Source organism: Pholis gunnellus, assembly GCF_910591455.1.
Source record: "Pholis gunnellus genome assembly, chromosome: 23".
Taxonomy (NCBI): Eukaryota; Metazoa; Chordata; class Actinopteri; order Perciformes; family Pholidae; genus Pholis; species Pholis gunnellus.
The window spans coordinates 7,482,549-7,498,439 of record NC_136550.1 but is presented as its reverse complement, the minus strand read 5'-3'; the positions used below and the strand labels follow the sequence as shown (position 1 = coordinate 7,498,439).

Sequence of the window (15,891 nt, the reverse complement as noted above, 5' to 3'; positions counted from 1 at the left end):
TTCTTTGGCCGAAGAGGTTGAAACACTAAAATGGCACATTGGCTGTAGTTTGAGAAGCGCTCCACTAAGAAATATTGATCCAGTTTAAAACTGTTCAGTGCACAATTTGCAATGCTGTTTTCATCACTTGAGTAGAGAAAATCAATTTGCATTTGAGTTATTGCAGGTTGACATTTTCCCAAGATGCAACCCAACAAGGTGAAACAAATTGATAAGTAGAAGACTAAATGCTCAGTCATCTGTGCTGTATTTCTGAACGAAAAGCATGCAGCCTAAGAAGCTGCTACAGTTGTTTTAGTTACTTTAATTGTTTTGCATTTACCAACACATAATGCAGATGGAACAACAATAGTCAAAATACAAATGTCCGGCCACTGAAGGAAAAGAAATTCAAAACTATGTGGAAAAAGCACAATTGTTTTATGTTTTTCCTAAACAGTTGAACATGGTGGTGCTGCTGTATTTTACTCTTGTGTAGTGGACAAATCAAATCATTGGATTTTGTGTAAATAGCAGCATGTGATTGTGTTTAGTGATAGGACTTGCTTTGCTTCACTAGAGTATTAATATAGATTTTTACCTAGTTTGTGAGGGTAATTTGAGTTGTAAACAGTTTAGTTTTTGCCGCTCTGTTGGTGAACGCTGGCTCGTCTCACCTTGATGATGTAACCAGTCTGTGGTTTGTTTTTAAAGTATGACTTTAAGGCTTATGGGGAAACTTGGGAGTCACAGTTCACTGTGGATTAAGTTGTAATGCTTTTTTCACCCGTGTGCCTGTGTGCTAAAGACTGAATTAAAAATGCAGGATATGTCGGCGTGACTCCGGTATCGGCTCTATTGCAGGATAGAAGTAATCGGAGCAGATCAGTTGATTTGTACTTTCCAATTTCTGTGATCATCTTTGTGCCGCGCTCTTATCCATCATACTAATTTGCCATTCTTCATGCTGTCGGTGTTGAGGCCAAGGTTCTCTCTTGGCTGAACACTCTGCTTTTTGCTCCTTGCTGAAGATGAATTGTGACCAAGTGAAACGTTACCTTTTGCTTCTCCCTGGTTTAAGCTCGTACATGACCCACTCCCCACCAATGACATGTAATCGCCTCTGACTGTTGCTTTTTGTTCTTGCTGATCTAACATGAAGTACTTTCTGTGTCCACATTTTCAGACGGCAACACCAAACTAACATGGCAGTGAGACTGTGCGATGTGGCTTCTCTGCTTAGAAGTGGTTCGTGGGCGCCTGAGCCTTGGACTGGGGTTTGTGGCTCTTCTCTCTTGAAACACTTTGGCCAGAAGGCCCGCTTCCTGTCTCAATGCTCAGGCCATACCAATGACGCTAGCGCCGTTATGTTTTGACCCTCAAATCAAATTAATCACGTGTTCAATTTAGAATTCAGGTAATTGGTATGGTCTAAACTTATCTCATAGAATTACTTACTCACCATCTTGAATATTGCTTTATCAATAGTTGAGCTTCTGACAGATTAATAGATTTACTTTTTCAGTAGAAAGTCTCCTCTGTTTTCCCAGAAACAAAAGCAGCCATCATGAAACAGCAGAGAGGGAGTTCATTGTGTCTATTTTCAGCTTCTTTTTTACCACCTGTGGTAGCACTCTAAGATCTAACATTTCACACTTGGTCAGACATCTACGCTTAAGTCACACATTTGCATATTTTAAAAGCATGCCCCAAGCTCTTCTGAGGAAGAAGTATCTTTCTAAAAATGTAATGCCCTGTAATGTTTCTTTTATGCTACACTAAATTGTGTTAATGCACAATAAAAAAACAGCATGAGGAATCTTTGTCTGACAGTCTTTTGACTTGTATGTTGCCTGCAATTTAGATGTCTTAATGATATTCCAGTTAGTTAGTATACCAACAAAACAATGTTTCAATTCATGAAGATGTTGGAGGATGATGTCTAATTTACACGTGGTTTTGACTGAATTTGTTTTCTGTCTCTTCAGCAGGTAATTGCTGCAATGGAAACACAGCTGTCCAACGGGCCAACCTGCAACAACACAAGCAACGGGCCCTCGACAATGTCAAACAACTGCTCCTCACCTGTAGAGTCAGGGAGCATAGAGGACAGTAAAACTAACTTGATCGTCAACTATCTGCCTCAGAACATGACCCAGGAGGAGTTGAAGAGTTTGTTTGGGAGCATCGGAGAAATTGAGTCCTGTAAACTAGTTCGAGACAAAATAACAGGTAACTCAACCATTTTCATTGCTATGGCTGTTTATTCGCTTTGACTCGACAACTAATATGTGCTCTGACCCTTTTTTTACTGTTATTGTTTTCATATAAAATACATTTAATGTAAGTTTAAAGTATAACAACAGTAAACCCAATCAGTGAGGATTAAGTCATACACTTTTCTTTTTATGCATGCACAGTATGCGACCATCTCTGTATATTTGACACCGAGCATCATATTATGAAGAATACCAAGCACTGTCTTTATTGACTGATGTATTTTTATTGCTATATTTTAGAAACGCACCAATGCTTCTCTCGGAGGCTATTTCGTGGTTCTTTACTGCAGCAATTTCAAGACACTCAGATTACATGCATTTTTAAATTCCTTATTTTTGGGCAGCTAGACGACTTGCAAATTATTTCATTTTTTTTTTTTTAATGAGAGGAATGCAGCTGGCAGAGACACAGATTGCGAGTGTGACATGAGCGTGTGGATCATGAAGCTGAAGCTGCTGGATTCTTTTGCTCGCTGTTTTGATCAAGGTTACCGAGACCTTCTTCCATCTGCTTCTTATAGCGTACTCAAATGGTCCGGCACATTGAGCCTATTTGCCTTTTTTAAGGGTTGATACACACGTCTGTTTCGTTTGCATTTGGTCCTGAAACAGCATTGGGCTCAATGAACAGATCATTCCCTTGACATGAGTCTGGAGGGCTGGGGGCTCCTATTGAGAAACGCTGTTGAACTAAGATGCTAGAACTTCAGTAATTGTGGTTTATCTTTATTCTGAGACTCCAAGGCATTCACCGTCATTAAATGAACATGGAAGATGTGCGCCCAGCCACATCTGGTGTTGAAACAATGCTCCTCCCCCTTGTAGTCACCGATCTCTGATTATGCTCCATTGTGAACAACAAATCTGTGTTGAAATCGTCAGGAGGAAACCCGTGATGTTGGCAGCACCGTAGCTAACGTACAAATGTTGCGTTCATTCTCGATTCAGTAAAAAACAGTACTTACCGTTCTCGTGATGTGCTCTAATGTAATCTTGTAAAATGTCGTTTTCGCCGATAACCTTGAATAAATAGTTGTTTTGGATGAGAGGTTTTCACAGCAATATAATAAATGATATTAGACGGGGAATTATTACCTGTTTACATTCCCAACACGAGCTCTAAGCAGATTATAATTTAATCTACCGAAGCCAAGATGTCTCAAATAAACACAATTACAATCTCTTATTTTCTAATCTTTTGAATTGTGTGTTTTTATGCAAATAACCACTATAGATGACTATCACAAAGTAAAAGGATATTTAGAATGTTTGACGGTTCATGCTGACTTGAACAGTTCAAATGATTTTTGACAGTGGTCCTTGAAAACAAACTGCTAAAACAACAAAAACAATGCATCGGCCAGTATGGCTCATTGACGATCAGCAATCCGTTTTGGCAGCAAAATAACTGATCCAAAAGCTCATGGGATCCCCGACTGAAAGCCGTGATACAATCCAAACCCTGAGCTTTGTGATCCTTTGCATCGCTACTAATGTTTCCTACAGCTGCTAAAAATGTCAAGTGCTCCAAGTATGTTTAGTAACGGTCTCCGTTTGCTTCTATAACCACACTATACCGTCGTTTAGGCTTTCATTAGGCAATGTTTTCATGGAAGCAAATAACTAACTAACTTTAATAAGTAAGCGGGAGCTCATTTGGTTTGGCACAGTAGAACTGTTGGATATGTATTGTCAACGCGTTCATGTATTAGTTCATTGGAAACGGTAGCAAGAGGTAGACCACACACCAAGATTGGTGTATTTGTGGAGATGGAAGGCATAGGGGGGCTATCATTATGCATTTACTGAGTTTAGACTTTTGGCACGCTGGAATGATGGAAATTGTCAAGTGTGTTGTCTTGCATGAAATACATGCCCTTATGTAGTCATGCATACAAGCAATGCATTTGATTGTTGATGTGTGAAATGGTCTGAGCTGAATTGACGAGTGATTCTCGTTTTAAAACCGGTGTTGAGCACGGTCTGCTCGGGTGATTGAGCATAAACATGCTTGATAGGTTGCATATTCAGTGGAGCACGTGTGAACATAACACTCAAAGTAATTTAAGTGCAAGGAAATAGATGAAACAAGTTGTTTGAAATCAGCCCGCTTTTCAGTGAAAAGGACTTGAGGCGATACTACCTGCCCCCGTAAAGTCGGGCGGTGGAAAGATTCAGATTAAAATCAAGTTTGGTCTTTTAGGTGATCTGTAAGTTGACCCGTTAATGGATAAACAAACGTTTTCCCTCTATGGTGTCATGTTTGCCACCTTGTTTCTTTATAGACACAAGTGATTTTAACAATTTTCAGTTTTCATTAAAAGCAGAAAAAAGATGGTAGTAGATAGAAAATCTTGCTTTTCTACACCAACCTAATCCAAACAATTTTAATTCAGAGGTTTTTGCTACCAGGGACGTGAGAATTAGTTAGTTTTTCAAGTCAACAGTTGTTGACCTTTTAAAAATGGCAGTAAACATAGCTTGAAATTAATATTTATCTTGGATAGTGTGGTAATTGTGTCAGTTGTTTTTTATGCTGTCTTGTTGTCGAAAATGCCAGCTATTGTATGAAGCGGGTCGATAGATCTTTGTCTTCTGGTGCGTTGTAGTAATGTTCACCTTGTATTTTGAGTGTTGGACAGTTGCGCACATCTGTGGAAACTTGTGTGTCATGGTATTTGTTAGTATTCAACCAGTAAAGCAGCGTATATAAATTACACACGCTTCACTTTGTTTTCAGAATGTGAGCTTCTGTTAGATTGGATTAGGAATGACAGTACACAGTTGCACCGGCACCTTTTTAGAGAAACTAAGTGTGTAGATGTGGTTTGTTTACGGCACAAATCCAAAGGCTCTTAGCATCAGCTTAGCATCAGCAGTGATCTTATTAGAGGAATTAGCCATATAAAAACAAATTACCTTTTTTTTTCATCAAAGAAATACAAATGTAGCCAGCTGGAAAGAGTGAGTTCTTAGCTCTGGCAGAAGATACTTTCTAAACAGGACACGTAAGGAAAGCACATTTATTTAGTTGTACACCACTGACATTAACACATTCAAACTCGTTTGTTTTGTCTAAAACATAATGTGACTGCTGTTGCTCTGAGAGAGTCGCTTGAGTTTCTTTGTGCTTATTATTGCTTCATGTGTTATGTCACATTTATTTAGTGTTGCGTTTGGTCACATTTGTAGAAACTGCTTCTTTTTCCTTTTTCTGTTTTAATCCCAGGACTGAGTCAGAAAAGGGGATTGATCCCTGCTGCTGAGCAGATGTTTTTGTCAATGCACCCATTTGATGGTGCAGTTGGATTGATAATGTATTGACCAGCTTGTTCCCAGCCGCACCAAGTACCCAGCAGGCTATTACATGTTAAGCAACTAAGCTAGTTTTATTTGAAGTTATTTTTAACTGAGAAAAGCTTGAATTGGGTTGAGTAAAAACTGACTTCAAAATCAGTTGGGCGGGGGAAAAAATTGTTATTCAAAGCCTCCAAGTCATTTCTTAGGAATGTTGCCTTGATTTCAATTCAGCTCTACATAAAGCCCTGTCCCCTCCAGACTGTGTTGCTTTTCTCTCCCTTGGCCCTGTGGCAATGGATTTAAGCCAGCCTACATCTGTGTACTGGTGCTACATCAGATGTTAAGTAATCACCAGAGAGATGCGTGCTTCTTCTTTGCTTTAAATGTCTTTGCCTTGGCTGCTGCTGCTGCTGCTGCTGCTGCAGCAGCAGCAGCTTAGTCTTTGTGTCATCTCCCTCCCACTATGGGCAGCACTAGTCTTTTACTGGAAGCTGGGTGCAGTTATCTGTTTGAAAGTGCATCCCAGCATGTCTCCTCTACTCCTTAATGACGGCTGAAAGTGAGCAAGCTGTTTGTTGTAGAAACATGGCTGAGCCCCCCCCCCCCCAGGTCATAGCAGCAGATGTAGCGGCTATTTAGACGTTCCATAGGAAGACATCACTATAAGGGCATAGCGTGCCCACATGCACCATGTATAGCAGAGCACAGTGAGGGAGGCGGTTTGCCTGCCAGGCTTAAGTAAAAGTGTCATTTTCACCAGCTCATTTCAAAGGCTCGCCATGTTTCTCCTGGCTATGACGGTTCCTGGGGTTCAAGGTGAAATTAAGTTTATGAACTTCACTTGATCACAGCTGAAGAAGGCATGAGAGCAGTGACTCATGGTGGTAAGACAGGATAAAGCCAGCATGGATGCATACAGGGTGTCCGGATGTACAGTGAAGCTAAATAGATAGCAATGCTGCAAGCAATATTTGACGGTTGGATGTCTATTTCCTTTAATTAATACACAAATGTATTCTTGTTTGAACGTACTTTGAGTTTTGAATTCTCAAATGTATGTATTGTCACTATGTTACAGACAGTTTTTTTGTATTTCATAGTCTTGACTGTCTTCAACATGTAGGAGCGGATGTGCCAATATGAAAGCCTAAGGACATTTTTTTAATTTAAAGTCTTGGTTTAAAAAGAAGTCTTTGTAATGAAGAAATAAGGACCTCTCTTGTGAATTCCCCATCACAACACGGATGCACCATCACTCATCTCTCGAAACGTGTCTCGGGCGTTATTGCAATACTGACGTATGTGGAAAATATGAACCAGATTTAATCATCAAGTTGCTTACGTACTGTGTTAATAAGCTGAAGCGGCTTGAGCCGGTGAACTTGACCGGCAGTGGAATTGCAGAGAGACCCAGCGGTGTGGGTGGAGGAAATTGAATTGCCTCTGTGCACATAAAGAGTGGGTGTCAATCTATTGTACATTTTAGAGATAAACTGTGGAGGGAGGGGAACACATTGAGCCTGTGTCAGAGATGAGTTGGTGTAAAAGCAGAGCAATTGCCTGTCATTTTTAATACAAGACATGTTTGTGAAGTTACTATAGGTTGTGAGCCAAATAGATGTTGGAAATAGGCCTGTGACCTCCTGTGTTCTTCATGCTCTGCCAAATAAGAAAACATATCCTGGTATTGCAGATTGGGATTTATTTCTTGAGAAAACTGCATTCATGATTGCTAAAAGGCAGTTTTGTCCATGTTTAGTTGTCCTATATTGTGGCGTTTGTGTTTAGTCGTCACTTTTCAATTTCTGTCAGGTGTGAGGTTTTATGTATTTTCTGCTCTTGCGGTTGCAGGGCAGAGCCTCGGCTATGGATTTGTGAATTACGTGGACCCGAAGGATGCAGAAAAAGCCATCAATACCTTAAATGGCTTGAGACTTCAGACCAAAACTATCAAGGTAAGATGTCATGCATGGTGTTGTTTTCTTAATCTCCGTGTTCATTCTTATCTCCAATAAGCGACCTAATCACACGGTCACATACAGCTCACTGAAATCAGTTACCATTCATGACTAGCTGCAGAAATCCAAGATATGCCGTTCATGTCTAGCTCTCTGGGTGGAGTCGGAAGCATAATGAGGCTGGAGAAATGTGTGGTGGAAAGGGAGAGCCTATTGTTAATCTGGGCACATGCAGCTTTGCCTTGGCCTCAAGTAGAGCAGAACTGTTTCTATGGTTGCATGTGCTGTAGCACTGCTGTATGCCTTTACAGGGAGGTGGCTGCCATTAGCATTCATCAGGCAATGTAGCACTCAATGTGCCGGTGGAGAAACTAATTTGCTTCATACAGTGCTGCAGGATTTTTGGATGGTGTGGCCAGATCTTTTTTTCACTGGGAGCTTGCCAGATCCCTTCTCACGTCGGGCAGAGGGGTATTCATGAAAGTGTCTGTGGGCAAAACACATTTTGACTTTGAAAATGTGTTGAATTGCACAAAATTCGTGAGCTGTATGTTTGATTATTTCTGTTTTTAACACCTAAATACTATATTGAAAGTTGAAGATGAGGCATACCTCTTCACTGCTATGAAGCAAACTGAACACGTCTTTCTCCCCACCTCTCTTCCGCACTTCGTACCTCTGAAAGTATACCATAGGAACATTGTTTTTTTTAATATATCTCGCATCCAAAAATATCCAGCTGCTCTGTCAGAAGTGCAAATAAACCCCAGTGAGGTAGAGGAATGTACTTTGCAAATATTAGCATCAAATGAAGTGTGAAGGTGAGACAGGGAGGAGACGGAGCTCGGGAGTTGCCCGGCTGTGGACCGGGAGCTTTAGATTTCACGTCCACTTTGTCAGCCTCCCCTGCAGGGCAGGAACAGGGTGAGCTTTGCAAAGTGGATGACCAATTGGAGTTCTTATCGATCTGAGAGTACAAAAAGGAAGGTTTAATTATAGTGAGTGATTCTTTTTTTAAAAATATATTTCTTTTCTTTCCTATAATCCATTGCAAAAGATTATGAGGACCTTTATAGGACCATTTAACATGCCTGACACTGTCATTAAATGCAGCTGTAGTGCTTTTTAGGTTATTGACAGTCGAGTGGAAAGAACCTGGAGCCACCGGACGAAAGAAAAGGCGAGGTTCATGTCAGCAGATTCATGACCTCTTGCTTAGTCCTCCTATAAACCACCATTTATATATTCTCCACTTCAGCTATTACAGTTAGGCTATATGGGTCCCTCTGCATGTCATTGTATGACTGAAAATGATAATTTACGACTACTCGGGGATGAATGATGCATTGATCCGCAGGTCCTGGTAGATAACTCTCCTGTCCCTCCACATTTTCTATTACTCGGCTGTGTTTATGGACAAATGTTGATTTATGCTGCATATTTATCTAGCCGGGTGCTGGGTGTTCTCCAAATATCTCCTGAATTTAGAAAAGGAAATGAGCAAGATTATTTTTAATAGGCCGCTACGCTGCTCTGTTGTCCATAGAAATGTGCAAGTTATAATCAATTTCTGTTTTAAATGAGAGCTGTCTCGAGAGGCCTGATGCTGCATCCGTCTCTGTCACGTTTCCGACTGAGTTGATGGACAAAAATTTGCAAGTTTAACTTTTTCCTTGACAGACTGATTCGTCACTGTTCGTTTAGCTGATGAGAGTCAATAAATTAGGGGGACAAATGCAGAACCCTAGTGATGATTATAAAAAGCTGGTATAGCAATGGGATGAATAGATGTTTTAATGTAGAGTAAATCTGTAAGCGCACAGGAACCAAATGTATCACCTTAATGCTCCTTAAAAATGTGACAATATTTAGCCCACTCTGTTCAGACTGAACAAGAAGCACATTTTTCTTTTGTTTGAGTGAATTAAATTGTTGTGCAGCGGATTTTCTGTCTGTTTATTAGCCACAAACAGCCGATGTCAGCAGAGATGTTTGCTGTAGTCGGCACCAGCTGTGTGTGTGTCTGTGTGCGCTACAACTTACGCTGATCTCAATTCTTAGCAGGAACTTCATTTGTCTTATTTTCTCCAGACTTTCTCCTTTTGTCCATATATTCATGAAGTCTCACAGCGTTGAAAAAAAAAAAGATTTGAGCAGACTTAAAATTAGCATTTAACATAATTGAATAATGGATCCAGTCGCATTGATATTTGCATCATTAAGTCCAAACACTTTGTCTATCTGAGAATTCCAATGCATTCATCAATACACTGAAATATGATACAAACTAAGTATTTTTTTTGCATTTGCATTTGGTGTGATTGCATTAGTAATTTAAATATTAATATGTATCATAAACCGTGACATGTTGATTTCATAGCATGACTGTATTTAAAGAAAACTCAGTCCCGCTAATTACCAGTTAGTGTTTAACTTCTCTCTGGTAGAAATGGGTCACAGCGTCTGCTCCTCTGCTTCTGTTAGTTTAGAAAACCCAACATGAATAACCTGCCTTGATCTCAGCAAATTTGCATGAGAAGTACGCATGTTCAAAACTGTCTGCAATGTACTGGTGGTCATGTGAACTGTCTCCCATCTGTAGGTTTCCTATGCGCGTCCAAGCTCCGCCTCCATCAGAGATGCAAATTTGTACGTCAGTGGCTTGCCAAAAACCATGACTCAGAAAGAACTGGAGCAGCTCTTCTCTCAGTATGGACGCATCATTACCTCACGCATTCTGGTGGACCAGGTGACTGGTGAGTAGGACATGACAACCCCCCCCCCCCCCTCGCTGCTTTTCTCTTCACCTGCTTCCAGCAGTGACTCCCCAGCAAAAACAAACAAACAGCCAGGCCTGAGAAATACATCAGAGGTTGTGGTATAACACCAAAAATGCCATTTCTCACTAGAGTTTTCCATCAATATGCATATATGGACAGAATAGGAAATGGGTGTTAAGTGGCAGGACTCCATGCTTCATCATTTCTTTTCCCCTCCAGTCTCCCTTCTGCCTGCACTTAACTTCTCTTGCTTTTCTTCCTCCTTCTCTTCCTGTCCCCCAAGGTGTACATGCCATGCCCGTTTCATGACAAGAAATTAAATGCATTAAGAGAATTTATATTCTCTATATCTCAACCGTCATGTGGAAGCAGAACCCTTATGAACCACTGATGAGCAGAATGTCTTAACGGAGACGGTTTCCCAGTGGTCGTGTCCCCGTATGCTGCAGAAACATATGATATTCCTTCAGACATGCATAATGGGAATGGTTATCTTTCTGGAGAAATCTTTCAGTTTTACTTTCGTATTAATGGAACAACTGTAAGAAACCAAAATCCAAAGCAGTATTGCAACATGCTATCGCTCAAACACTAGCAGACTGACGCTTTATACAAAGGTACTCGTTCTTCCCCAAGCCTTTTTTTACTACAGTGGCTCTCAATGACAGAACTCATACAAGAATAATAACAAAAAGCAGTGGTACCACAAGCAACATGTGGCACTGGGAGTGATGGACCTCATTTTGACTTGGTAAAGATACTGATGCTCAAGGCTGATTGACAGGCAGCAGGAAGAAACAAGACCAAGAGCGAAAGACATGCATGGCTGTTCCAAGAGGGCAGGAAGAGGTAAATAAGTGATGCTTAAATCAACTAATAAGATCTGTTGGCTATCATCTATTTAAAGGGTTTATGAGCCGGTGGGGTTTGATCAAAATAGCTAGCCAAGTAATCTACTACACACAGGAATGTATTGGCAGCAGTTGGTGTAATGCTACCAATCTTTCTGTAAAGTTTGCTCGGAGGTGATGTTTAGATGAACATTGTTTCTCACCTTGTTTTGTTCTCCTCTTCTCTCTCTGTCGTCTTGGGCAGTCTGTGCATGTCACGGTCTTCAGACTCGGTCTTTCTACCTGCTGCCTGCCAACGTCCCATGATGGGAAAGCTGGTGTTCTGTCAAAACAAGTCCACTTCTCCACCTCCCCCATGTTTATTCTCCAGTTACACATGTCACTTGTGCTTTTGGTTTGGAATGGGTCACTATGCCTCTCCTCCTTGTTTATGTATTGCCATTAGCAGTATAGTTAATGCATAATTTATAAAACGGTCATTTGAAATGGGCCTATATTTTGAATTATTGGCTAAGAAATGCACAAAATGCGCCGTTGTATAGAAATGTTTTTTCATATACCTCACATTTTGCTAATTGTATGCCTGCAACAACAAACCTCTCGTATTAATCTGATCTTTAGCTGTTAGAAGTATTCACCGCCACATCAACGCACTGCGTTCTGAGGTGCTTGGTTGTTTTCAAACTATCATGATGAGATAATATAATCTCACTACTGTTTGAGGAAAAATACTAGTAATTTATTGTGTGTAAATCTACTCCAATTACCTTGTTTTTTGACCCATGAACTACTGTTTAAGCCGTGTCGATGGAGTTCAAGCCGCATATCGGCACTGAATGTTTTCATGACTGTCAAGAGAAGCTCGGCCACTGATCTTATGCTAATTTTCTCTCCTCAGGCGTCTCCAGAGGGGTCGGCTTCATTCGTTTTGATCGGCGAGTTGAGGCTGAGGAGGCCATCAAGGGTCTTAACTGTCAGAAGCCGCCTGGTGCCACCGAACCCATCACAGTCAAGTTTGCGAACAACCCGAGCCAGAAGACCAGCCAGGCACTTCTGTCCCAGCTGTATCAGTCGCCCAATCGGAGGTACCCAGGACCCCTCGCACAGCAGGCCCAACGCTTCAGGTAAGAGGAGAGCACCAAGAAATGTGAATCTGATTAGCGCCGAGCCTAGTTAATACTGCCGGTGATTTATGAGTCTGACCCTCTGAGGCTGTTTGAAATTAGCATTTAAATTGTCTAACGCAGTACTTTGAAAATATTCAGTGTGGAGCTCATCAATGCTCTGGACAGAATAATTCCGACCCATATTCACACTTTTTAACTTCGCTGCGTTTCCCCTGATGCAGATGTAGGCCTATGAAGAGTTTATGCAAAACTTTCACACCATCTATTGATTTTTTTTTTAGTCAGTGGCCATTGTGGAAATGAAAATCAATTTGCTTTTCAGTCCACTGATTGACCTCCGTGGTACTGTATGCAAACAAACACAATTCATGGAAATGTGATATTTTTAAGTCGTATGCTTGTGAAAGCATAAGATGCGCTTTCTATATATGATAAACGCGTTCAGTCAACAGGTTAAGGAGGAGATGAGGGTCTCGAAAGTCACTTGAATGGAACTGACTTTATTTTGATATCAGAAATATTACTCCTCTGTCATTCTGGCAAAATGCATCACTAACCTCGTGAAAAGCTTCCTTTTGTATTGACATTAATGTGTGTGGCTCTGTTTGTTTTTTGAAGGTTGGACAATCTGCTGAACATGGCCTATGGAGTCAAAAGGTAATTCTATTATTTTATTTCATCTGTAAATTAAGTATGAGCAAGTTGAGTCATTTGCGCTTGAAGTGTAATTTTGATTGATGATTATCTGAAGTCCCTCTCTTAAATAAGGTTAGTGCCTGTATTGGATAAGGTCAGTGAGGCAGTGGGATGCTTTAATCTTGACATGATGTCACATCATGTCTAAATTAAAGTCTACGCTGCTTGTCTACATAACAAAGGGCAGAATGTCTTACTTGCTATTGCACACAATTGCATACTTGTATTTTGAGCTCTGTGCTCTTACCTTGATCTATTATGGACAGCCTTGTCCTGTTTTAAACCTGGTTGCGTCAGATGTCTTTCAGGATTTGCCAGGATACCAGTTTGTCAAAGTTCAGTTTTAAGAATGCCTTCCTCAAGTATGATTGAAGTCCAATCCCCTGAAAGCTCAAAGGCCCGTCACCGGCGACAATAGACTTGTGATTTCTCTTCTGCCCCGCTCTTTGGCTGACGTCTTCGTTGCCAAATCTCTCTGCGTGTCCTTGATGCTGGGAGCACACCTGTCATGGTGGATGTTCCCTGAGAGGCCAACTGGAGCAGCTAATCTTATGTGACACCTGCTGCAATAATTCATAGGCTTTCCATGCACTTTGAATTTCGTTTCTTTAAACTGCAATACCACATTTGCCAAAAGCCAGGGCTTTTGAGTGGCTTTTCATTAGCCTCGGCACCAACGGCAACTTTAATGACACTTATTTACCATTTAAATTTGCCCGGTTGTGTTTCTGAGTAAATAACTCCGCGGTCCTTTCTCTGTAGGCTCATCATGAGCTCAAAAAGCAAAGAATTGACTTTATAATCTCCAACTCTGATAAGAGATAACTGACTGAATGCTTGTCTGTGTGCTGCATTTTTTTTGCTGCTCAGTCAAAATTACAGCTCACCTTTCTTTTGACAAGGCGGACTTATTATTGTTCAGCTGAAGAAAAATATTTACTTATAAAATAACTTCACAAGTTCATAACTTCTACCAGTAATAACTTGTATTGATTTCCTGAAATGAGAGCATCTCTCTCCGACTGTAGAAGCAATGAAAACACTCAGCATGCAGCACGGCTGGTGCTGATCTCTGTAGAGACGGAGTCACATTCTGTTAGGCTTGTTGGCAAAATCTCTTGTCTTCTAACAAATAAAAACCCTCCATTCCATCCTCCGTGTCTCTTGCCTTGAACCATGTTGCTTGTGGTCTTTTACAGCCGGTTCTCCCCCATGGCCATCGATGGGGTGACCAGCCTGGCTGGCATCAACATCCCGGGGCACGCGGGCACTGGCTGGTGCATCTTCGTCTACAACCTGGCTCCAGATGCAGATGAGAGCATCCTTTGGCAGATGTTTGGGCCGTTCGGCGCCGTCACAAACGTCAAGGTTATTCGCGACTTTAACACAAACAAGTGCAAAGGATTTGGTTTCGTCACCATGACTAACTACGACGAGGCAGCCGTGGCCATCGCCAGCTTGAATGGATACCGCCTCGGGGACAGAGTGCTGCAAGTCTCGTTCAAAACCAACAAAACACACAAAGCCTAATACCCACTGAGATTGTTTCTAGAAAACTCGGCAGAAAATGGAAACAGAAAATGGAAGCGCATTGACCGTAACTTTCTACATTAGTAAAAACAGCTTTGTAAATCAGTGTTACGAAGAACAAACTAAATTTAGCGTCCAATGTAATTTTTTTTCTTTTTTCTTTTTCATCGCTACGCTTTGAATCTTCTCGATATACTTTGGACAGGAAAAAATACTGCAGGTTGTAATCCCTGTGACGTTGGATTCTCTTGCTGTCTTTACAGATGGACCATCTGAAATGTTACTATAGGTTTTGTGTTATTTAGTTGCACATCTGCTTTGAAACAGTAAGTCTTGTAATGTGTAGTGATTTTCTTTGTGTTTTTTTGTGTCCTGATTTGCCTTCGGTGCATTATGCCTTCAGTGGTTAGCAAGTACTTATTTTGAACTATTTGCAGTTTTGTTGATTTTGTAAGTATTCCGTTCATTGTAATATGAGTTTGGTTATTGGTTGGCTGCATAATGTTGCTTATTGTAAACTTAATGGATAAAAGACAAAAAAAAAGAATCTTAAAGCAGTACCTTGCCAAAGAGCTAAGAACCTCTTTGATGTGGGTTTAAAAAGCATCTATTTTTATAAAAAGAAAAATTTGGAGAAACTTTTTACTGGACCTGGAACAAAATATTTTGACTTGGATACTTTGAAAAATATCTTCATATGACACCTTGTGAGCTTTTGAACTTTACAGGAAAGTTTGCAGTGGTTGAAATTTCTGGGGAGATTTATGATGTAAAAGATACCTTTTGAGATCTTTGTATTATCTTTAGATTATAGAATCAATGGCAGTGCTGGTTTCATTTGTAAAATCATCTGTGGGTCCCCTGTCATCCTGGTTGTTATATAACTAGCAACTCTCTTTCCGATTTGATTTGGAAACTGATAAAAAATACAAAGGTTTATTCGCAAAAAGTGCATGCAAAATTATAACGTGGAGATATCTTAAAAGGTAAACGGGGGATAAAAATCAGTTCTTCCTGTAGGATCAGACAAAGGAGCTTCTGGTGTACCTGCGACGTATCATTAACTGATTTTTGTCTTAACATCAACCAATAAGGGTTTTTACAGACTTTGTATGAAAGATTGAGGACAATGGAGGCAGCAGCTTAAGAACAACTGGTGTGAAGAATAGAACGGATTACTCCTGAGCTTTGTAAATACGTCCTTTTTATGTTGAGTATTTGGCCGACTTCTTTTGGTTCTAGTTTGGACTTCATCGGAAAGTGTGATATATATAAATATATATATATCGTTTTGTTTTTTGGAGTATGTAAGGTATTTTCTTTTTGGATATTAATCTTTAACTTTCCGTTTCCCTTCAGTTGAAATACTTGATTTGTTGTCCCATGGACGA

The 15,891-nt window shown here is 40.5% G+C and overlaps 1 protein-coding gene across 3 annotated transcripts; it reads left to right on the top strand.

Annotated features, from left to right (window-relative positions):
* Positions 1 to 1,169: 1,169 nt before the first annotated feature.
* On the top strand, positions 1,170 to 14,500 carry elavl2 (ELAV like neuron-specific RNA binding protein 2; the record flags this gene model as incomplete). Of its 3 annotated transcripts, none has more annotated exons than XM_079185147.1 (7): positions 1,170 to 1,256; positions 1,968 to 2,211; positions 7,410 to 7,513; positions 10,119 to 10,272; positions 12,046 to 12,271; positions 12,893 to 12,931; positions 14,170 to 14,500. In XM_079185147.1, 7 exons carry the CDS (start codon positions 1,185 to 1,187, stop codon positions 14,498 to 14,500), a joined length of 1,170 nt encoding a protein of 389 aa, XP_079041273.1. The 3 variants fall into 3 exon arrangements, with proteins under 3 accessions (XP_079041273.1, XP_079041271.1, XP_079041272.1); XM_079185145.1 differs by having other exon boundaries at positions 1,185 to 1,256; positions 1,971 to 2,211; XM_079185146.1 differs by lacking the exon at positions 12,893 to 12,931 and having other exon boundaries at positions 1,185 to 1,256.
* Between the last annotated feature and the right edge of the window lie 1,391 nt (positions 14,501 to 15,891).